We start from the raw sequence: 23360 nt of genomic DNA, 5'->3' as shown, positions 1-23360 counted from the left end.
AAAATTACAAATGATATCTGATAGTTCTAATCATGAAATTAAAGAGGATTCTAAAGTATTACACAGTCAATAATTTTGTGTTTACTCACTGCTACAGCCAGGTTGAGAACAGTGAATGTGTCATTCTCTGTTCCAACTGATAGCGAGGGTTCAAAGATGGCGCCTTTGGGCCGCTGGAAAGAGACTGTGTGGGTCTTAGAGTCTTGGCTTATAATATCCTTAGCTAGATAACGGACTCTGAAAAACAGAAGTGAAAAGAAAATTCAGAAAAAAACATTGTCACAAATGCATTCACTCATGCAGTAAATAATTTTTTTGAGTATATAGATGGTCAGAAATTAGGCTAAACAAGTAAGTTAAAAAGATATACATGCCAAATGCTGAGTCTTGCAAATTAGACAAGGTCGGGGAGAGGTGTCTTAGTTGTGCATAGCACGGAAGAAAGAATGTGTGTCATTATAGGAGTTTACATAGATTCTTGGGAAAACACAGAACAGGTACAGACCCAGGCTAGGCATGGTTATGCTGGGGATAATGGCCAGGATACAATTCCACATAAGTAGGCTGAGGGACAAATAGAAGTGTAGTTAAGCAAAATAGTGTTGAAAATAGCATGTATAAGAAGAACATGGTGTAATTTTGCATATGCAGAGGTTTCAATATATTTGGTTTACAGAGTCAGAGTAAGGAGAGTGGTGGAAATAAAATTACTAAAGTAAACAAGATCTCAAACATAAAAGGTTGTACCCCATACTCGAATGTTTAGTTTTTTATCCTGAGGTTCAGGAGGAGACAGTAGAGAAGTTGAAGGAAGGGACAGTAAGAGCACGTTTCCTTATTAGATAGTCTGTTTATAGTGAACAGACTTTCCTGCACTGACTTTTCATAATTTCCAGCATTTTAATGAAAATTAAAGATACCTAATGGAATATAATTTCCACTTTACAGGTCAATTTCCCTCCATCCCTTCCTCATATATCGTATACTTATTAGTTCTGAGCTCCTGGCTCTAACATCTCTAGGCAAAGTACCAACCACTTTTTTAGGAATGTGGTGAAGGGTTGTTATTATGGATACAAAATCTTTTGCAATTACAAGATATTTAGTTAGATGACATAAGGTATATGTTGCACTATCCTATATTTGATTGTCTATTATTTGAGGTTAAAATAGGTATCTATTATTATCTAAGATAAAGACTGAAAAAAAATCATGGGACTGAAATGTTTAAAATATAACAAGTTAAAAAATCACACATTTCAATCAGGTATAATAAAAATGTGAAATTCATGTAGAGTAGGTATTATGAATGTTTTTTATCCCCAACCACAGTGCCTGGTACTTGGTAAGTTTTCAACAAAAACTTTTTGAACAAATAATTAATGTTTCACATTATCTCAAAAAAAAAATTCAGAAAAGATAGAAATATATTTTACTGTTAATATACTTTCTTCAAGGTTTTATCATTTACTTTTCTCTGAGTCCTATAGACATGCAAAGAATATAAAAATCTGAAACAGCATCCAGGACAATCTATTATCAGTCAATTACTGTTTTCTCTTAGATAGATGTATTTTAAATTTAGATTATCATTAACATTTAAAATTAAAATGCTCTAATTTTCAGGAATATTTATGTTTATAATAATTGAGATGATAGTAAAACAACTGTGAGCAAATTCTAGTTTTACTTAGTTGTACTTACAGCACTGTACCAGGATATGGCACTCACCAAGAGAAAAATCCTTATACTGAGGCCTGTGTTTAGAATGTACTTTTAGAAAGAGAACATAATCACTCAATTTTTGGTTTAAAAATTAGAATACAGGGAATTCCCTAAAGTCCTTTGGTTAGCACTTAGCAATTCTACTTCAGGGAAGCACAGGTTTGATCCCTAGTCAGGGAACTAAAGTCCTAATTCTTGGCTAAGTTTAGTCTCCTTTCTTACTTTCATAGTTAGAAAAGTCAGTCTTGTAATTTATATAGGAGAAAATGTATACAAAAATCTTAGAGTTACCAGTTCTGTGTGAACATGGTAAATCATTTCACAGCTCCTGGAATGAGTTTTTTAAATTTACAAGATGAAACTTTCTGGCAAATTATTTCCCATTAGTGCTGATACCTAAGGTTCTTTTCAAAAATGTGTTTAACTGTTAAGGCATGCAAAAAAAAAAGGTACAGCTTATTCAGTCTCAGTACTGGACAAAAGAAAACTACTAACAGAATAAAAGTACCCTTAAGACCTGGAAAATAGTTTGAATAGAAATCTTTAGCAAGTATTGTAGTTATGTAAAATCAGTTTAATGCTGTGATTCTCAAATTTGAGTATGTATTGAAATCCCCCGAATATTTATCAAACTCATTACTAGGCTCAAAACCAAGTATATCTGATACATTTGATCTAAGGTGAGGCCTGAGAATTTGCATTTCTACCTAGTTCCCAGATGATGTTGATGTTGCTGGTCCAGAAACCACATTTTGAGAACCACTCATATAACCTACATTTTAAGTTTTAGGATTATAAAATACTCTAGTTTTAAAATTTTTGATAGATTTTTAAAATTTAGCTTGCATATTTTACAGCTGTTTTTAAAATTTTATATTTTACTTTATTTTTAATTTTTATTTTATATAGGAGTATAATTGATTAACAATGTTGTACTAGTTTCAGTTTTACAGCAGTGATTCAGTTATATATGTACATACACACACATATAATATATACACGTCTATACGTATTTTCTTTTTTCAAATTCCTTCCCCATGTAGGTTATTACATAATACTGAGCCGAGTTACCAGTGCCATATGGTAGGTCCTTGTTTGTTATCTATTTTAGATATAGCAGTGTGGATAGTTTGGGAGTTTGGAATTGATGTGCAGACACTGCTAGAGTTGAGAACAAATGTCACAAGGGTAAAACACTGTAACTTATTAAATACAGATCTGTAAATTGATGCTGGTAAATTCATAATAAAATCTGTATTTCTTATACTCATTAAATCCTTAGATTAGGGTTTTATTAATACATAGGCAGAAACAAATATTTCAGTGTATGTTAATGGCAAGAAAGTAATAAATACAGTTCAGTACAGTGACATTTATCAAGTGGAAGCTTTTTCAGAAATACATGTATTCAAGGAAAGAGTGCCACGTATTTGGGGGACTCACCTGTACGTGTAAGGACCTCTTTGCTTAACTTTAATTTTGCTGCTATTGACTGCCACTTCCTCTGGATTCTGCACATCAAATATCCAAAATTGTCTGTAAACGTTAGCACCTGCTTTAACCCAATTTTTAAAAGCAATTGTACCTTCTTCAAGGACCGATTCCTGTGAAAAAGAAAACAAGTTTGGGTTACTTCTTTGTAGTCAATAAGGGCACTAGTGGGAGTTGCAAACCTTCATTAGTCAATGAAAGGACTAGGCTCAAGTACTTGCATATGAGAACTTCTGCAACCTACCACATGAAGCAGAAATGTTTTCAACACATGATGGTTGGCAGTCTCTTTTAGTTGATCTTTTACAAAGAGAATCCGTGTGTAATATTGTACACATGTCTGGTGATTGTAAGGCCAACCACTGGCAAGGTTTAGAGTGATCTTATTTCAATACGGCAATAGTTTATAACAATTTATTAAGCGAATTTTATTAAACCTTTTCCAAAAGGTTATTACCAGGTTGAACATTAGCTTTTCTACCCTCAGCAAGTTGAACTGAGGAGGCAAAACAGAACTGAGAGAAAAATCTAGTAAAAACTGGAAGTATTTTCATTTTTCATGCTGGAGCTCCTACAGCGAGTGAGACTCTCTTATGTTTTACAACCAGTTTTCCTTGAAAAATGCTCAATTGTATCTTGATGTCTCATTTCTATAGTAAGCCCAAAATAAAGACAAAATTATGTATAGAAAAAGTATTATGGCTTGTTTAAATGTAAAGGTGTTGTGAGGATGTTGAAGCTGAAATTAGTCCTAAAGAAGAATTAGATGTTAATTCCCATTTCAAGGAAGCACACAGACATATACATTATTATTTTCACATTGTAAGAATCTTAAAGACTAATAACAATTGTTTATCATGTACCCCCAAGGCACATATCTTATTAAATGTTCTTAATTAAAGGAACTTCTAAGTATTTACAGAATTGAAAAGGAATTGTGGTAGAATATACCTGGTGGGACAGAAAATATATTCATTCTAATGCTTATACATTGAATATCAAAACACAGTATATGCATATCATGTTTTTCTTCTAAATGCTATGAATCATTTTTCCTTAATAGTTCATTTGTAGATTTTTTTTCAACTGGAAAGTGGAAATAAAAAACTGAAATGAATGCATTGAATTATCAGATGTTAGAGTTAGGGTCACCTAATCCCATCCATTTTTTTAGGGTTCTATAGAAAACAGATGTCTGATTCAATGCTGTATGACAATTTACTAGTAGATAATGGAGAATGTAAAGAATGGAGGGAAACAATAGAATGGAAAATGCTAGAGATCTCTTCAAGAAAATGAGAGATACCAAGGGAACATTTCATGCAATGATGGCCACAATAAAGGACAGAAATGGTATGGATCTAACAGACAGAAAATATTAACAAGAAGTGGCAAGAATACACAGAAAAACTATACAATAAAGATCTTAATGACCCAGATAACCACAACGGTTATCTAGAGCCAGACATCCTGGAGTGCTAAGTCAAGTGGGCCTTAGGAAGCATCACTATGAATAAAAGCCCGTGGAGGTACTCAATATGCCAGCAAATTTGAAAAGCTTAGCAGTGGCCACAGAACAGAAAAAGGTACATTTTCATTCCAATCCCAAAGAAAGGCAATGCCAAAAAATGTTCAAACTATGCACAGTTGCACACATCTCACATGCTAGCAAAATAATGCTCTAAATTCTCCAAGCTAGGCTTCAACAGTACATGAGCCGAGAATTTCCAGATGTTCAAGCTGGATTTAGGAAAGGCATATGCACCAGAGATCAAATTGCCAACATCTGTTGGATCATAGACAAAGCAGAGAGTTCCAGAAAAACATCTACTTTATTGACTATGCCAAAGCCTTTGACTGTGTGGATCACAACAAACTGTGGAAAATCCCTAAAGAGATGAGAATACAAGACCACCTTCTGTGCCTCCTGAGAAATCTGTGTGCATGTTAAGAAGCAACAGTTAGAACTGGACATGGAACAACAGAATGGTTCCAAATTGAGAAAGGAAAGGAGTACATCAAGACTGTATAGTGTCATCCTGCTTATATAACTTCTATGCAGAGTACATCATGTGAAGTGCTAGGCTGGATGAAGCACAAGCTGGAATTAAGATTCCCAGGAGAAATATCAATAATCTCAGATATGCAGGAGACACTGACCCTTATCGCGGAAAGTAAAGAGGAATTAAAGAGCCTCTTGATGAAAGTGAAAGAGGAGAGTAAATAAGCTGGCTTAAAATTCAACATTCAAAAAAAAAAAAAATTCAACATTCAAGAAACTAAGATCAGGGCATCTGGTCCCATCACTTCATGGCAAATCGATGGGAAACAGTGAGAGACTTTATTTTCTTGGGCTCCAAAATCACTTCAAATGTTGACTGCAGCCATGAAATTAAACAATGCTTGCTCCTTGGAAGAAAAGCTATGACAAACATAGACAGCATATTAAGAAGCAAAGACATTACTTTGGCAACAAAAGTCTGTCTAGTCAAAGCTATGGTTTTTCCAATAGTCATATATGGATGTGAGAGTTGGACCATAAAGAAGTTTGAATGCTTTTATAAAGAATTGATGCTTTTGAACTGTGGTGTTGGAGAAGATTCTTGAGAGTCACTTGGACCTCAAGGACATCAAATCAGTCAATCCTAAAGGAAATCAACCCTGAATATTCATTGGAAGGACTGATGCTGAAGCTCCAATACTTTCACCATTGATGCGAAGAACTGACTCCTTGGAAAAGACCCTGACGCTGGGAAAGACTGAAGGCATGAGGAGAAGGGGACGACAGAGGACGAGATGGTTGGAGGGCATCACTGCCTCAATGGACATGAGTCTGAGCAAGCTCCGGGAGTTGGTGATGAACAGGGAAGCCTGAGTGCTGCAGTCGATGAGGTCCCAAAGAGTCAGACACGACTGAGCGACTGAACTAGATGGAGAATCAGATCTTTCACTCCAGTGTCGTGTTGTTTACACCAGTAAACTTTGACTACTATTATTATACAAATTCTGTCCACCCTTTAGAGGGGAGACCTCTAGTCTTATTTACTTTCTTAGATTGCTTTAACTACTTTGTTCTTAGCATTCCTGTACAGACCAATTATGTGGCAATAACTCGTAAAATTATAACAATTCTTTTCTTGCTGTTTTATCATTTTTATGTTTATTCTTGAGGGAAATTAAAGCTTCTTAAAAAGCAGAAATATACTGAAAATACTTTTCATCTCCTCTCCTCAGTACCAAAATCAATTGTTTGCAATCAGTTGCAAGCAGTCTCTGTGTTCATAAAATTTTCTTATATGTGTATGTATTATGAACATGTATGTGTGTGCATGCTGAGAGAAAGAAATCTTTAATTCCTTTCTTTGTGTTCTATAGTTAATATCATAGGGAAATTTAAAAAATTATGTAAAATTACTTTTGTTATACAGTAATCGCTAAACATTTATCAAACGATGTGAACAATGTCAAGGTAATGAATTATCCTTCATAAAAACTGGCAAAACTTTGTCCTTTTTCTAAAGTCCTTTGGCAGTTTCTGCTTTCCACATTCATGGCAACTCATACCATTGACTTTTAGTTTATCTAGCAAGATTGTATAAGCCTGCTGTCTCCACATAAATTTGCTAGGAATCATAGTCTAAAATATTGTTAGAAAAAAGTTTCTACCATGCAGTCCTTAAAAAGTTGCTTAGAAATAAAGTAATATATATATATATATATTTATATATAAATTAGTCTATTGTTTTAGGCCATTTCAAATGCTAGAGTCAGGCTGTTGTCTTTTAGAATTAAAAGGTATCATAGTCCCAGATCTATACTTTAAAAGTTAGGTAACATCATGAGATGATATTCTGATCTGTTAAAATTAGGCACTTTAATTCTACTTCCTTTGTTTTTAAAAGGTGTTTGTATGCAGATTATAACTTTCCCAAATTGGTATTAGTCCATTAAATGAAGCTAGTAATGGTAATGATTTCAATGGTAAACAAAAACTGACCAGTACTAAAACTTGTATATATTTGTAAAATAAACAGCATTAAACTAAGTGCTCTTGAGGTAGAGGTAAGGCACTTGGCTCACTGTGGTGGTGATGGTTTAGTTGCTAAGTCATGTCCAACTCTTGTGACCCCATGGGCTCTAGTCTGCCAGACTCCTCTGTCCATGGGATTTCCCGGACAAGAATACTGGAGAAAGTAGCCATTTCCTTCTTCAGGGATCTTCCTGACCCAGGGATCAAACCCGTGTCTCCAGAATTACAAGTGGAATCTTTACTGCTGGGTTTACATATAATTCAGAAATGCAACTCCTACTGTTGGCCAGTTTTTCTGACCTTTTGTTTCTACATTCAAACTCTCTAGAAAGCAAACCTGCTGTTCAGTTTTATATGTAATCTCTATAGTAATGATAAAATCTGTCTGAGCACCGACCTTTGAAATACATACTGATGTTCATATCAAATTACTTGTAAAACCTCTGTCTTATATTCTTCCAGGGAATACGTTTCCTTCAGTAACTCAACTGGATATCTTACTGTTTGCAACTTTTACTCCTCTCTTTCCCTATTTAATCCTTTTATCCCAGTGCATCCCATCACCCATCAGTTCTGTGTATTCTACCACACTAGGCCAGAGTGCCTTTTGTTAGTACAGACTGAGCAGTAATCTTTCTAAAAGGGAGTCTTAAATGTCATGAAAAAGAGCCACAAAAACAAGCCATGTGGAGGCTAAATAATATGCTTCTTAACGACTAATGGATCTCTGAGGAAATATAAAGTCACCTGAAGACAAATGAAAATGAAAACATGACAATTCAAAACTTAAGGGATGCAGCAAAGCAGTTCTAACAGAAATTTATAGCTATACAGGTTTATATCAGGAAACAAACAAAAAAATCTCAGTTAAACAACCTAACCAGACACCTAAAGGAATTAGAAAGAGAGGAATAAACAAAACCCAAAGATAGTAGAAGGAAAGAAATCATAAAGATAAGAGCAGAAATAAATGAAATAGATAGTAAAAAAACCCCAATGAAACTAAAAACTAGCTCTTGAAAACAATAAGTAAAAATGATAAGCCTAAAGCCTAAAGGCTAGACTCATCAGAAAAAAAGAGAAATGGCCCAAATTAATAAAATCAGAAATGAAAAAGGAGTTACAACCAACACCACAGAAATACCCAAAATCATAAGAGATTACTATGAACAACTGTATACCAATAAAATGGATAATCTAGACTAAAAAATGGAAAAATTCTTAGAAAGATACATTCTCCCAAGACTGAGCCAGGAAGAAATAGGAAGTATGAACAGACCAATTACCAATAATGAAATTAAATCAGTAATTTAAAAACTTACAACAAAATTTGAGGATCAGATGGCTTTACAGGTGAACTCTACTAAACATTTAGAAAATAATTGAAACCTATCCTTCTCATACTATTCCACAAAATTGCAGAGGAAGGAGTACTTCCAAACTTATTCTGTGGCCAGCATCACCCTGATACCAGAACCAGACAAATATATTGCAAAAAAAGAAAACTGAAGGCCAGTATCTCTGATGAACACAAATAATAAATGTTGGTGAGGATGTAGAGAAAAGGGAACCCTCATACATTGTTGGTGAGAATGTAAATTGATTCAGCAAGGGTGGAGGTGTCCACAAAATCTAAATAAAGAACTCTGTATGACCCAGCATTTCCATCCCTGGGTATGTATTCAACAAAAACAGTAATTTGAAAAGATGCATGCTCCCCAGTGCTCATAGTTGCATTATTTACAGTTGCCAAAGTATGGAAGCAACCTACGTGGCCACCAATAGATGAATGGATAAAGAAGATTTGCTATCTGTATGCAGTGGAATATTACTCAGACATAGAGAAAGAATGAAATTTTGCCAATTGAAGCAACATAGATGAATGTGGTTGCCATTATGCTAAGTGAAATTAATCAGACAGAGGAAAACAAATACTATATGATATTAGGAAAAGTAAAAGCGTTAGTCATGAGTCATGTCTGACTCTTTGCAGCTCCATGGACTGTCGCCCACAAGGCTCCTCTATCCATAGAATTCTCCAGGCAAGAATACTGGAGTGGGTTGCCATTCCCGTCTCCAGGGTGTCTTCCCAACCCAGGGATCAAACCCGGGTCTCCTGCATTGCAGGCAAATTCTTTACCATCTGAGCCACCAGGGAAGCTCGTGATATTACTTATAGTGGAATCGAAAAAAATACAGCAAACTAATGAGTAAAACAAAAAAGAAACAGATTCGTGGATATAGAGAACAAGTGGTTACCAGTGAGGAGATAAGTTGGGGCAACATAAAAATAAAGGAAAATGTTTATTATGGAATTATATAAAATCATGGGTGTTCTTTGGAAGGACTGATGCTAAAGCTGAAACTCCAATACTTTGGCCACCTCATGCAAAGAGTAGACTCATTGGAAAAGACTCTGATGCTGGGAGGAATTGGGGGCAGGAGGAGAAGGGGACGACAGAGGATGAGATGGCTGGATGGCATCACCAACTCGATGGACATGAGTTGGAGTGAACTCTGGGAGTTGGTGGTGGACAGGGAGGCCTGGTGTGCTGCAGTCCATGGGGTCGCAAAGAGTCGGATACGACTGAGCAACTGAACTGAACTGAACTGATGAAATCATGTATGTGAAACTTTAGAAAATTTTAAAGTACTGTAGAATTTAAAGAATATTTCTTTCAATAAAAATGGTATATATGTGTACAAAAAAGCATATCTACATAATCTTTGAACATAATTAAAAGCCGCTACTTCTACTTACCTGCATACCTGTAATAGTTTTTTAATCAAAAATTGGATATTTAGATTTAATATGACAGTGCGTTAGTATAGAATATGAATCATACTATGACCATTTCTCTATAATATAGAGTTTCAGTGGTTTATTATGTTGGAGACCAAAAATTGCCAGTTAAAGTGAAATACAAAAGAGGCACCCTAAGCAAAATGGGGATTAAAATGGAACGAATCAAAATGACAAGAAATATTCTTGATAGTACTTGTACCTTTTTAATTGTCTTCTCAATAAGCATGTCTCCAACTGGCATTAGAATCCCTCCGAACAGAGCCAGGACTGCACCAATGACAGCACCAGTGACGAGCCCACAGTTTCGATCGCAGCCCATGTTTCTTGCAAGGAAATTCTAAGTAGAATGAGTAGATCCTATTGTAACAAAGAATATATTATTCTAATATTTGAAAACATGTTCATCTGAGATATTTTGGTTGCAACAGCATTTTTCAAAATGAGGTTGACCTAATATTGAGAAATGGAATGCGTTTTGTAGCTTACAAACAAAATTTCCCTGCTTCAGAATGCCCTGACAAAGGAAAATAAAAATGCCAACAGAATGGATGCTACAGACAAAAAAGAAAAAAAAAAACATTTTTTTCAATCTTGTGAAGATAATAAAAATTATAATTTGTTATGATCTCAGGTTTTCCCTCCCTAGCTTTGTTGTGGTAGAAATACCACTATGATGATTTTATTACTATTTCTGTCCACTTGAAGAGCCATTTAGTTTTTTTAAAGAATTAATTGCATAGGTAAGGAAATAAGAAAAATTAGATTTTCCCCAAAATGTAGAAAGACTGAATTATAGGCACTTTTTCCTGGCAATTTATTTATTTTTTATCCGTTATGATTTCCCTCGCCTGTGCCTAATACCAAAGATTCTTCCACTGTGTATTGGGATGGACAAATGGACTCACACGATGAATGTGATGAAATGTATATCATCATTAGTGTCACATGATTTTTCCAATGTAAACAAACACCGTACAAGGTGAAACAAATGATTCATTTTTCCTGTGGAATTTTATGTGTTCCTAAGCAAGTAGAGTGGGGTTTTTTATTAATTTCTTGGGGATGGAGGGTTACCTTTTATGGCTTTGGCCAGGGTGGTCATAATGCGATGAAACATTATGCGAGGAAATGTTATGTAAACCTGATAGTAATGACTAGATAATTCTCAGGTAGAATCCCCTTTGCTAAATATAATTGTACACCCCCTTACAGTTTTCATGGAACCATAAAATTAATCAATATTAATGTCCTTTGCGATTCTGACAGATGGAATATGAATTGTTCTAAACATTACTGAACTACTGTTTCTAAAATGGCATATATGTGAATATATGCCTGTTTTTGGACTATATGCTGTCATAGTCGAGAATATACCAGACCTATCCCTGAATCATTTCCCTTTATTCAAGCAGCCCCATGGCCTACAGGGAAGGGTCCCAAGAACGTCCACTGGATGATCCAGGGAATAACAGGCTCTTCAGTGTCTTCCTCTCAAAACCTTAAAACTCATTATTTATGACTTTCAAGGACCCTGAGCCCAGAGATATCAAATAATGGGCAGACTGGGTACTGCCTAGGTTCTGTCTGCTTTGTCCTAAAATTGAAGTGAAATAGTTCACACAGCACACTGCTAATAAGTCAAGTGCAAGAAAACAGTCAGTAATTTATTCTGTTGAATTGCATGGTTAGACAGTTACTACTCTAACACTGGTCTGAATCATATAAACAAAGAAAGAAGTTTTGCTGTAGCATTCCTGCGTACATGTACTGAAAGGTGAGATTGAATTTGTCTACTTTTTCAAATTTTGAACTCCCTGACTCACTTTTGTTACCTTGATATAAATTTACATTTTTTTAAGAATAGACAAGGTATTTCACGTGAGTTTTGTCCTGCTCTATCGGCAGCTTTGCTCTCTATGGTTTCACTCACCCATGGTCAAATAAGGTCAACTGAGTGTAACTGAAACCATAGAATAAGGGGGAGTTCTACTTATGGCTTGGTGCTATCTGTGATTTCAGCCACACGAAGGTTTTAGAAGGTATCTGTCCACACCTGTGGAAAAAAGAGGGACTGCGGTACTTGTGTTCATTTATTATGCTTCAGTATCTTGTCACCATGAGTGAATGTTGCCATTCTAATCGTACTTTAACCTTATACTTCATACTACAAAATTCCAAATAGAGTTGACCCTTGAACAACACAGAAGGGTGACAGACATGGACCCTGTACACAGTGGAAAATCCCTGTATAACAAACAGTGTAGCCCTTCTTATCTGTGGCTCTGCATCCATGGATCCAGCCAGCTACATATTGTGGGTCAGGCAGTACCGTGATATTTACTGAAAAAATTCTGTGTAAAGTACACCCACAAAGTTTAAACCTATTATGTTCAAGGGTTACCTGTAGTTTTATTCACCTGCAGCAAAAGAGGGACAAACACATTATGCAAGACATACACTGAGTACATAAGAGAAAAGTTCAAGTTACTCAGCACATTCTACTCAGCTGCTTTCCCATTAATGTTTATATTCAAAAAGCAGTGTTGTTTGTATCCGCTCTTCTCTCAAATGCAGCTATGTAGAGCATATAATATTTCTGCCTTATATGTTTGGTTGTCTTAATAATGTAGCTTCTTACATATTGAAATTTATTTTACCTGCTAACTTTAAATTAAGTTTTGTTTGTTATTTCTTTGTCATAAGAAACAGTAAGATATAGATATCTGTAGCAATTTATTTGGAGAAGGCAATGGCAAGCCACTCCAGTACTCTTGCCTAGAAAATCCCATGGACGGAGGAGCCTGGTGGGCTGCAGTCCATGGGGTCGCGAAGAGTCGGACACGACTGAGTGACTTCACTTTCACTTCTCACTTTCATGCATTGGAGAAGGAAATGGCAACCCACTCCAGTGTTCTTGCCTGGAGAATCCGAGGGACGGGGGAGCCTGGTGGGCTACCGTCTGTGGGGTCGCACAGAGTCGGACATGAAGCGACTTAGCAGCAGCAGCAGCAGCAATTTATTGCTTGCTTAAAGTGCTTAAATTTAGGAAAAGAAGAATAATCACAGGTTTAGGAAAGAAAACTAATTATTTGGACTTAGGTCAGGAAGGAAATGGCAACACACTCCAGTATTCTCCCTTGGAGAATCCATGGACAATGGAGCCTGGCGGGCTACAGCCCGTGGGTTTGCAAAAGTCGGACACGACTTAGCAACTAAACCACCACCACCAGGTCAAGAAGAGAAAATAAAAAGGCAGATTTGATTTATAAGGTAGAACTATCTTATACCTTTCTTGAGTCTGTAGGGAGATTAGCTCTACCATTTCAGAGATTATACATTTTATTCCTTTTGTAGAATTCACAAATGTATCTACCTGTGAGCTATCTTTGAAAGAACTAAGAGTTTCTCTGGTTTTTCTTTTCTGTCAAATCAATGGAGTGTTTCTGGAATGAACTTACGAGCATTATGCCTTTCCACTAGGTTAGAAATCTGGTGGCAGAAACCGAGACTGAGCTATAAGAAGCCTCTCCAATGAATAGGTCAGAATATTAGAGAAAGTTGCCTGAAAATCTGTAATAACTCAGATATGTGGATAATGCTATGTTCCCTGGGAAATGCCACCAAGGAAAAGCTTGAAGTGAGTGTTAATCGCTCAGTCATGTCCAACTCTTTGTGTGACCCCATGGTCTGTTCATGGGCTTCTCCAGGCAAGGATACTGGAAGATCCCCTTCTCCAGGGGATCTTTCCAACCCAGGGATCAAACCCAGGTCTCCTACATTGCAGGCAGATTCTTTACCATCTAAACTACCAGGGAAGCCCAAGGAAAGTCTTGGCCAGAGGTAAAATTTCCTTGGTTGTAAACTACAATACTTTAAAACAATTTCGGGTTACAGAAGTACATACTTGTGCCATCAATGAATGCCAGGACCTAGATGACCCAGTTTTAGAATTTTGGTTATGATTACTGCAACAAGCAGGTGGAATATGAATGATGAAAGTTCCTTTTTACACTCTTACATGATTTCTAGGTGTGTTTACAAAGCTATGATTCCCCAGCCATGAATAAGATGTAGATTCATATCCAGCTAGTTAAATCAGTCATTTAAATCTTGTGTTTCATCATAAGGAAACACAAGGTCATTAGACTAATACTAATTTTACACACAATCCCACTGTATAAAGATAGTTAAAAGAAAAGCTATTCTGGTCAAAGTATGGACTCTTGAGTCATCCCCAAAGAACCCAAGGGCTCTGTGGAAAATGTTTAAATAATTAGGTCAGGGGATCTCCAACACCTTTTCTCATTGAAATTACCACAAACCTTCCAATTTACTTGTGCATTTCCATCCTATCAGAATATATGGACCTAAAATATATAATAGAAAAAAAAAGACATAAAATAATATACTTCACTAAATGATACCTCTCACATGTTAGAACTTATAACTGTTTTGGTGACAGTTTTAAAAAATTAAAACAATAAATGCATTGGACTTCATGTAGTATACTAAAGATTCTTTTAGAAACAAACTTATCTTTTAGAGTACTTTTGGAATACTTGGTTACTGGGACTGCTGTAAGGTTGAGGTGATTCCCTTAAAGTCATATTGGTTTAAATAGAACTATCTGAAGCCATTTTTGATATATCCAAGATGGAAATACTATTATCTTTTTTTTTTTTTCTACCTCAAGTTTTTTTACCTCAAGTTGTAAGATACTATACAGTCTACAGGAATTATACTGATTCTGGGCTTTGAAGTCAAGTAATTTAGGTCACTTTTGGGTCTTAATATTATATCATTTCTCTGTGGATCAATTTTCTCTAACTGGATATGATATATATCATGTAAGCTTTCAAATGTCAGTTCAGCTCAGTCATGTCCAACTCTTTGTGACCCCATGGACTGCAGCACACCAGGCTTCCCTGTCCATCACCAACTCCCAGAGCTTACTCAAACTCATGTCCATTGAGTCGGTGATGCCATCCAACCATCTCATCTTCTGTCATCCCCTTTTCCTCCCACCTTCAATCTTTCCCAGCATCAGGGTCTTTACAAATTTCAAATGTCAAATCAGATTAAATGAGATAAAAATTCCTATCATACCATGTTGTTTTTATTTCAAATGTTATTATAACATGTTATTTTAAGCGATCATAACGGTAAAATATTATTGCATATTGACCAAGTATTATTTTTTTAAATCTAATAAACATATTTTACACAAGTAGGAATGATTATTTGCAAAACACTTGAGACTACCATAAAATCTGATGAGATGATTTGTCCTTTATAGAGAAACTAAGACTATCATACAAATAAAATTGCAGCTTCTAGCTTAGAACAGTGCTCTTTGGAACTTTCAGGTATGACTTGGGCCAGTGAACCAAAAAAAGAAAAAGAAAAACACCTTGTGATTAAATCAGAAAACAGAGAACCAATTCTTCAGGACCAAAGAATCCATAATTCAAATATATTTGAATAAACTTTGCCAAATATTTTCATGAAATACATAGGTAGCAACTATAACTTCCAAGGTAAATTACAAATTTTTCAGTACACTCTGTCCTAATACCTCTCTGGTTATAATTTTGAGATCCTTCCAGGCTACTCTGCTCTCTGGTGATTATGTTTTGGATTTATCTTTCTGGTCTTATAATGATTCTGGTAAATGAAAAAAAAATTATGTATTTTTCTTCTCAAAGTCCAGTTAACCACTGGACCTTCCAGATGACGAAATTTTTTGATCATTTTTTGAACTGATATTAAAAGCAATGTTTCTTTTACTATTTTAATACCACATAGTGAAGAAAAGACTGAAAAGTACTTGCAAAGATTTTTGAAAATACCTTTCAATATATAACTTGATAATTCTAGAAACTGAGATACAGAAAATTTATGCCATTACAGTTATGTATGAATTCCATTACTAATTAAATTATAACTTTAAATTTCTTCAAAATGATTTATCTTATTTAAATTTGGTATCATCACTCAGGAAAATAATGCACTGGTATTTGTCATAGCTTCCTAAAAAGCTAAAATCATTCATTCTGATTTGTTTTTATCATGTTACCAAGTTTTATATAATTTATACAAAATTATTAAATTTAGAATCATTATTTGAAATTAATATAATTTACCATTCCCAGTACAATTATAATAGCTTTGTTCACTTAAAAATAACATATCCAAGAACACATTGCATTTCGCCATGTAGACAAATGTCAGATTCACCAAAAATTGGGTAATTCAGATAGAAAGTTAAACCAATAACTCTAAAATAATAAATAGTTAATAATTGCATAGAAGAAAGCATGTTGCTATAAGAGTAACAAATCATTTATAGGAAATAATTCTATATTTATTTTTATTAATGCTGATTTTCATTCATAATTTAAATGAAAAATCATGTATAAATAGCTTAAGTAGACTATGAAAGTTCTGCAGTTAATCACATTGGATAGTACATTATTTTAAATATTCACAAATATGTACAGATAAACATAAGATTTTAAACAAGAAGCAAAATGCCATAGACTAGTGGACAAGGTTTTAATATTTTTTTTTACAAATAAAAGTTAAGAAGATTGATAAGTTATTAAACAATACAAACCTAATTTTTTTAAAAAAGCCTGATGACCTCAAGAAAATTCCTGCTTGCTATTGTTGTTCTGTAACTTCTTAAGGGTTTTTATATAGTAGTGTCATTTCCTACCATTTGGAAGATAGAAATCTTTTATTAAAAAATGAAAAAAAACATTGACTCACCTTTAAAAAAGGTTAAAAAGAATTTTTCAGTCAAATGCTCCAACATTTGAACAGTTAATTCTTAGTAGGATCAAATGATATTCCCTAGAAAACCCTACACTGAAATCCTGATTTCAGTTTATGATTACATAAAGTTTGAAAGTTTATGCTTTAAGGAAAAAAAAGAGAGAGAAAGATAATGCCACATCTCAGTGAGTGTTTTGTTGCAAGAGAAATTTAAAGAAAAAGAAAGAAACCTACATTCATCTCAATACTGATATGGATCCTTAGAGTCTGTTTTTGTATTCTGGTGAAGATCCATCGCCCACATCTGAGATCCTCTGCAGCTCTTTGTGTGCATGCATCACACACCGTTTTCCATCCAAGCATATCAGATACCCGAGAGACTAAAGGAACTAGACTTGCTGAGTGACCTTTAATACACTCAGTTTTATACACAATCATTATTTCAGATGATAAACTAAGACCTGGGGATGGATAGGAAGTGCAGATGAAAGAATTTTCAGTCTGACTTTCCTGTATGATATAACTTGAAAAACTCATTTCTTGAAGTTTAAATAAAGAACACTTTCCCATACAGCATTAATCTAAAGGGTGTTGAGGCTAATAACTGCAAAACAAAACTGGAGACTGTCAGTCGACAAGGATGACAAACAAACTTTAAAAAAGGAAATAGCCTATTGTTCTAACTGGAAGTTCTTCACTATCATTTCTGTTAGTTTTACAGAAGTTTCGTGACCACAGAAAAATTCTTCTATGCAAACTAAAAATCATTAAATTTATCTTCAATCTCTTCAGATAAAAAGACAATCATCACATAACACTTAAATAATTCTATTTAGGATGAACTTTTAATGTAAAAAAAAAAAGTGTATACATAAGTTACTTTAAAATAAAGTCATTATTTTAAAATCTAACCAAATAAAAGGCCTTGCACTTTGAGAGAAAGACCCTCCCAGGCGGTGCTAGTGGTAAAGAACCTGCCTGCAAATACAGGAAACGTAAGAGATGATGGTTCGATCCCCTGGAGGAGAAAATGGCAACCCACTCCAGTATTCTTGCCTGGAGAATCCTATGGATGGAGGAGCCTGGCAAGCTACAGTCCGTGGGGTTGCAAAGATTTTGCCCACAAATTTATATCCATATGTATATGGACTAGTGCATGCAGTGAATCATAACGTCTGCTACTTGCCTCTTTTAATATTCAGGTACCTTGGAGATATTCTCATATTATGAATAGTGTTAACTGTTTTTTTTTTTCAATTATTGAAAAATAGTTTGTAATAAAAGTGTATTGTGTTTTAAATAACCCATATCATATTTAATGGAACTTTAAAAACAATGCTAAAAATTCATATGTGTAGTTTTATTTATGTACTTAGGCCTACTAAACAGCAAAAGTGAAATTTCTGGATCAATAATACATACTTTCTTTTGGTAGAAAGAGTATTAGCAAATTTCTTTTTATACATGTACCCAGCAGTGTTTGCGAATGCCTGTCTCAATATATCACACACACTGGTTCATACTGAACTTTATTTTTAACAAGTGCTTATTTTATTGGTAAATAATTTAGTGAAGTTTAACCTATTAATTATATGGGCATTTGTATTTTAAAGTAATTCTGCTAATATACTTGTTCATCTTTTTTTTTTTCCTTGGGGTTTGTTTGTCCTTATTAATTAACAATGAAATAGCTACTCTTTTAACATTTGACCCTTTAAAAAAGATTTTTTAAATATTTTAAACTTTATTTTTAAGATTATTTAAAATTTCAATTTTATGAAATTTAATAAATAAACTTTCTTTTACAAACGTTAATAAACTTTCTTCTAGCTTTTGCATGGTTTCAGAAAATCCTTTAGGACAGTTTTTCTCAATCAGCTGAATCATGGACTTTATCCCTTGTGAAGTGAAAGAGGAAGAGTAAAGTCCATTGTGTAATTGTAAATATTACAACATATTTAGGAAGCAGATGACAGGTGCATAAAAAAGAGTTCTAGATGGGGGATCACAGAGTCCAATTTCTGACCACAGCTCTATTAATAATAATAGGTTTGTGAACTGAGCTTCATACAGTCATCATATTCCTGATTTTCTTTCTTGTTAAAGAAACTAACTCTAAGCCTACCTACAGTCTCAAGCTGAAGATTAAATCATATGGTAGATTTAAATTTAGGATGTAAAGATGAATGCAGATTTTATATAGTAGATAAAAATGTTTAAGTGATTCATTCTTTTTTTGTAGTCTAACAAATGAAAAGAATTTTATTATATGCTTTGCAGTTCTAGATTGTATAGGCAGTCAAAGACCTATACATTTTAATGATGATATGGTCCCAGAGTTAACATGTATTGGGAGCTTACTATCTGTCAGTTATTGAAAAAAGTGTTTCACAAATGTTATCTCATTGACCTTGTATGTTCTTTAGACAACTAGTTGAGGTCACACAACTAATATATGCCAAAACAAGGATTAAAACCTCAGTCATCTGACTGAAGAGCCCATATACTTTTCTGAAAGAAAAAATATATATACGTATATAAATGAGTTCTTGGTCAATACCTAACTTTACATATTCTTTTTAAGACATTTGTACAAACTGAATAGCGGTTTTAAATAACCTGATGTTAGAAAGTTATATCTAAATTCAACAGACAAGAAATGAAAATGAGTATATTCTGTATGTGGCAAGTAATAAAATTATTTTGAGATTAAATAAAACAAATTTTATCCAAAAACCTGTAAAGTACACAATACACATACACTGTAAAGTATTTCACAGTATTAGTTACCAGTATAAAATAATAAGGTAAAATTTGTGTCATCACTTTTATCCTTGGGATAACTAATCATGGATATTTACACACACATATTTGTGCATATGTGTGTATAGCACACATAATTATGTGTGTATGTATCTATATATACATGAACACCTATATTTTCAATCACTGCCTTGTTCCTTTACAGAAGTATTAAGCCAGCAGTAGGCTCTACCTGATTTATATGGTGAGTAGGGGCTTCACATGCAGGAATAAAAATAAATATATATGTATACAGTTTAAAAAGAGAATATTAAATACACAAAGCATATTAAGTACACAGTAATGCCAGTGAAAGCTTGAGAGATTAAAATTGAGGTTTCTATACAACTTTTAAAAGAAAATTTCAAGGACACTGCTAAAGATAAAATGCATAATATCAAGGTCTTTAAAGTTTAGACTTAAGCCATGTAGTCTAATGAATAAAAACACAGGATGAAAGTAAACCTACTTCATCAAAGATATAAAATAAACTTACCCGTATATTTCATAGGAGCTGTGGTGGGAGATGTGTGTAAAAGACAGATTAAAGCGAGAGAGCCTCAGTATATGTGGATAGCTCTCATGTGGACAGAGTTAGATCAATATGTAATTTCAAAGGCTACCTAAAAATCTTGGCAGACATTATCTTTACTTGTTTGCACAGCTGACTCAACTCTCTAAGGAGAGGGAAAAAGTCATTTTTATGTTCTTATCTATATATACATACATATGTGTGTGCACACATATATCCACACATGTGCACACACAGGCAAGCTTATGTGTGTATATACCTTGTACTTCCCTTTGTTTATCTGCCTCAAATTGTATATGTAACAGGAAAATTATTTTGTCTTTTAAACTTTTTATTTTGTATTGGGGTATAGACCATTAAGAAACAATGTTAATTGTTTGATAGTTTCAGGTGAACAGGGAAGGAACTCAGCCATACAGGTACATGTATCTATTCTCCCCCAAACCCCCCTCCCATCCAGGCTGTCACATAACACTGAGTGGAGTTTCATGTGCTTTACAGTAGGTCCTTGTTGGTTATCTATTTTAAATATAGCAGTGTGTACATGTGTACATGTCCATCCCAAACTCCCTAACTATCCCTTCCCCCCATCCTTCTCCCAGTTTCTCTGTTGGTCTCTTTCTGTTTTGTAAGTACACTCATTTGTATAATTTATTTTTATGTTCTACATACAAGGAATGTCATATGATATTTCTCCTTCTCTGTCTGACTTCACCTATTATGACAATCTTCAGGTCCATCCATGTTGCTGGAAATGACATTATCTCACTCTTTTTAATGGCTGAGTAATATTCCACTGCATATATGTACCATTTCTTCTTTATCCATTCCTCTGTTGATGGACATCTAGGTTATTTCCATATCTTGGCTATTACAAACAGTGCTGCAATGAACATTGTATCCTTTCAGATCGTATTTTTCTCTGGATATATGCCCAGGAGTGGCATTGCAGGGTTCTATGGTAGATCTATTATTTTTGGTTTTTAAGGAACCTCCATACTCTTCTCCATAGTGCCTATACCAATTTACATTCCCACCAAAGTATAGGAGGGCTCCCTTGTCTCCACATCCTCTCTGCATTTATGTAACAGAAAATTTTTGTCAGGACTGAGAAGTTAAGGTTCAAATGCTTTAGGCACTCACTCAAATAAATGATTCCAGTTTGGAGCTCGAATGCTGCCAGCTGAAGCTGAGGGTTGTCCTTGTTTGTGTTCATCCAAGCACTTCATTAGGAGTAAAGAGGCTTCTTTTTTGAGCCAACATATAACCTCTTTATCTTCCTTATATTGTGCCCATTTATCTGAAGCTCTTGAAGTATATGAAATACACATAATCCCTCTATCACTTAGCAGCCCTATTGAAAAGAAGTACTAAACTTTTCCCAATGTTAGCTTTCCAAAATTAGAATTCTGTAAGTTGCTACCCTAAGATATTGAATGGAAAAACTGTGTTCCATGCTTATGTTTAGAAAACTGGATTAAAGGAATATTGGTGGAACATATGTCATGCTTATATGTTTGGTGACTCCTCAGAAGAGCTATTTATTTTGCAACATTTCCCAAATATTTACCCAGGGGACCAAATTTTCCCATATAGTATCTGTTATCATACCCCAGAACTAGTGTTCTAAGTTATACCATTTAGTAAATGTTACTACAGGATATTTTAGTCCTTAAATATAAGGTTCTTCAAGGTTTCCAGATTATTACACAGGTAATATGTACGCTGTTGATGACTTCAAAGAGAACTCTAAAAACTTTGCCTTTGGGAGGGCCTTTTATTATTTAAAGGTTTTTTTTTTTTTTTTTTAATGATAATACAACTTAGCAAACTCTCCATGGCTTAACATGACAGTAATTTCTTTCTTTCTCATAATACTTGCTGGTGAGGCTGTGCTCCACACCATCACCCAGGAAGTCATGCTGATGGGAATCTCTGCATATTGTCAGGTGTAGCAGCAGATGATAAGAACCTGAGGGCTCTGCAGTGCTTCCTAGAGAGCATTGTGTGGCACTTCCTAGGAAGCATTGCATGGAACTTCCATCCATAGACTCTCAGCCAGAATTTATTGCGTAACTGCTCTAATTGTAGGGATCTGAGAGATGCAGGAGAGTGGACAAAATATTTGGGGCCACCTCTGCCTCTGCCACAGCTGACAATAATCCTTATCTCCTTTTTTATGAATAAAATTGCCATGGCATTAACAGATTGATATCTTCTGAATTTCATAATAATCTAGATATTGTACAATGGTGAATAGAGTTTCCCACAGAATGAGGATGTATTCAATGTAAAGGAAGATTAAATCATTAGTAAGATATTTCACATTTAAGGGAAGTTTCAGAAGGTTACATAAGGAAATTGAAGTCATGTTTAGAATTCACTTAAACGGCAGCTATGTAGTTAACAGGAAAGTGTCATGTGGTACAAAAAGTTAATAAAATAGTGCTGTTACTACTACAATCAGATGATAAAAGTTAGCATGTCAGTGCAAGACAAAGAACATAGAAAACAACTATTTCAAATATTGAGAACATTTTGTGTACCTTATTCTGCTCTTGTGTTATTCAGTCACTCAGATCAGATCAGTCGCTCAGTCGTGTCCAACTCTTTGCAACCCCATGAATCGCAGCACGCCAGGCCTCCCTGTCCATCACCAAGTCCCAGGTTCACTGACACTCACGTCCATCGAGTCAGTGATGCCATCCAGCCATCTCATCCTCTGTCGTCCCCTTCTCCTCCTGCCCCCAATCCCTCCCAGCATCAGAGTCTTTTCCAATGAGTCAACTCTTCGCATGAGGTGGCCAAAGTATTGGAGTTTCAGCTTTAGCATCATTCCTTCCAAAAAAATCCCAGGGCTGATCTCCTTCAGAATGGACTAATTGGATCTCCTTGCAGTCCAAGGGACTCTCAAGAGTCTTCTCCAACACCACAGTTCAAAAGCATCAATTCTTAAGCGCTCAGCCTTCTTCACAGTCCAACTCTCACATCCATATGTGACCACAGGAAAAACCATAGCCTTGACTAGACGAACCTTTGTTGGCAAAGTAATGTCTCTGCTTTTGAATATGCTATCTAGGTTGGTCATCACTTTCCTTCCAAGGAGTAAGCATCTTTTAATTTCATGGCTGCAGTCACCATCTGCAGTGATTTTGGAGCCCAGAAAAACAAAGTCTGACACTGTTTCCACTGTTTCC

At 34.9% G+C, this 23360-nt stretch overlaps 1 protein-coding gene across 1 annotated transcript in view; it reads right to left on the bottom strand.

Moving 5' to 3' along the window:
- The window catches only part of LOC102266632 (platelet glycoprotein 4), a 37721-nt gene extending 20526 nt beyond the window's left edge, over positions 1 to 17195 (bottom strand). The window contains exons 1-4 of the mRNA XM_070368808.1: positions 17064 to 17195; positions 10252 to 10409; positions 3169 to 3329; positions 90 to 237 (exon numbers count right to left, since the gene is read on the bottom strand). Of these exons, the coding sequence (XP_070224909.1) occupies positions 90 to 237; positions 3169 to 3329; positions 10252 to 10371 (429 nt within the window). The 5' untranslated portion in view covers positions 10372 to 10409; positions 17064 to 17195. The remainder of the gene's footprint in view (positions 1 to 89; positions 238 to 3168; positions 3330 to 10251; positions 10410 to 17063) is intronic.
- Between the last annotated feature and the right edge of the window lie 6165 nt (positions 17196 to 23360).

This window comes from Bos mutus, chromosome 4, assembly GCF_027580195.1.
Source record: "Bos mutus isolate GX-2022 chromosome 4, NWIPB_WYAK_1.1, whole genome shotgun sequence".
In the NCBI taxonomy this organism is placed as follows: domain Eukaryota; kingdom Metazoa; phylum Chordata; class Mammalia; order Artiodactyla; family Bovidae; genus Bos; species Bos mutus.
Note: the sequence above shows the minus strand (reverse complement) of the source record. Positions and strands in the feature narration are given on the sequence as shown.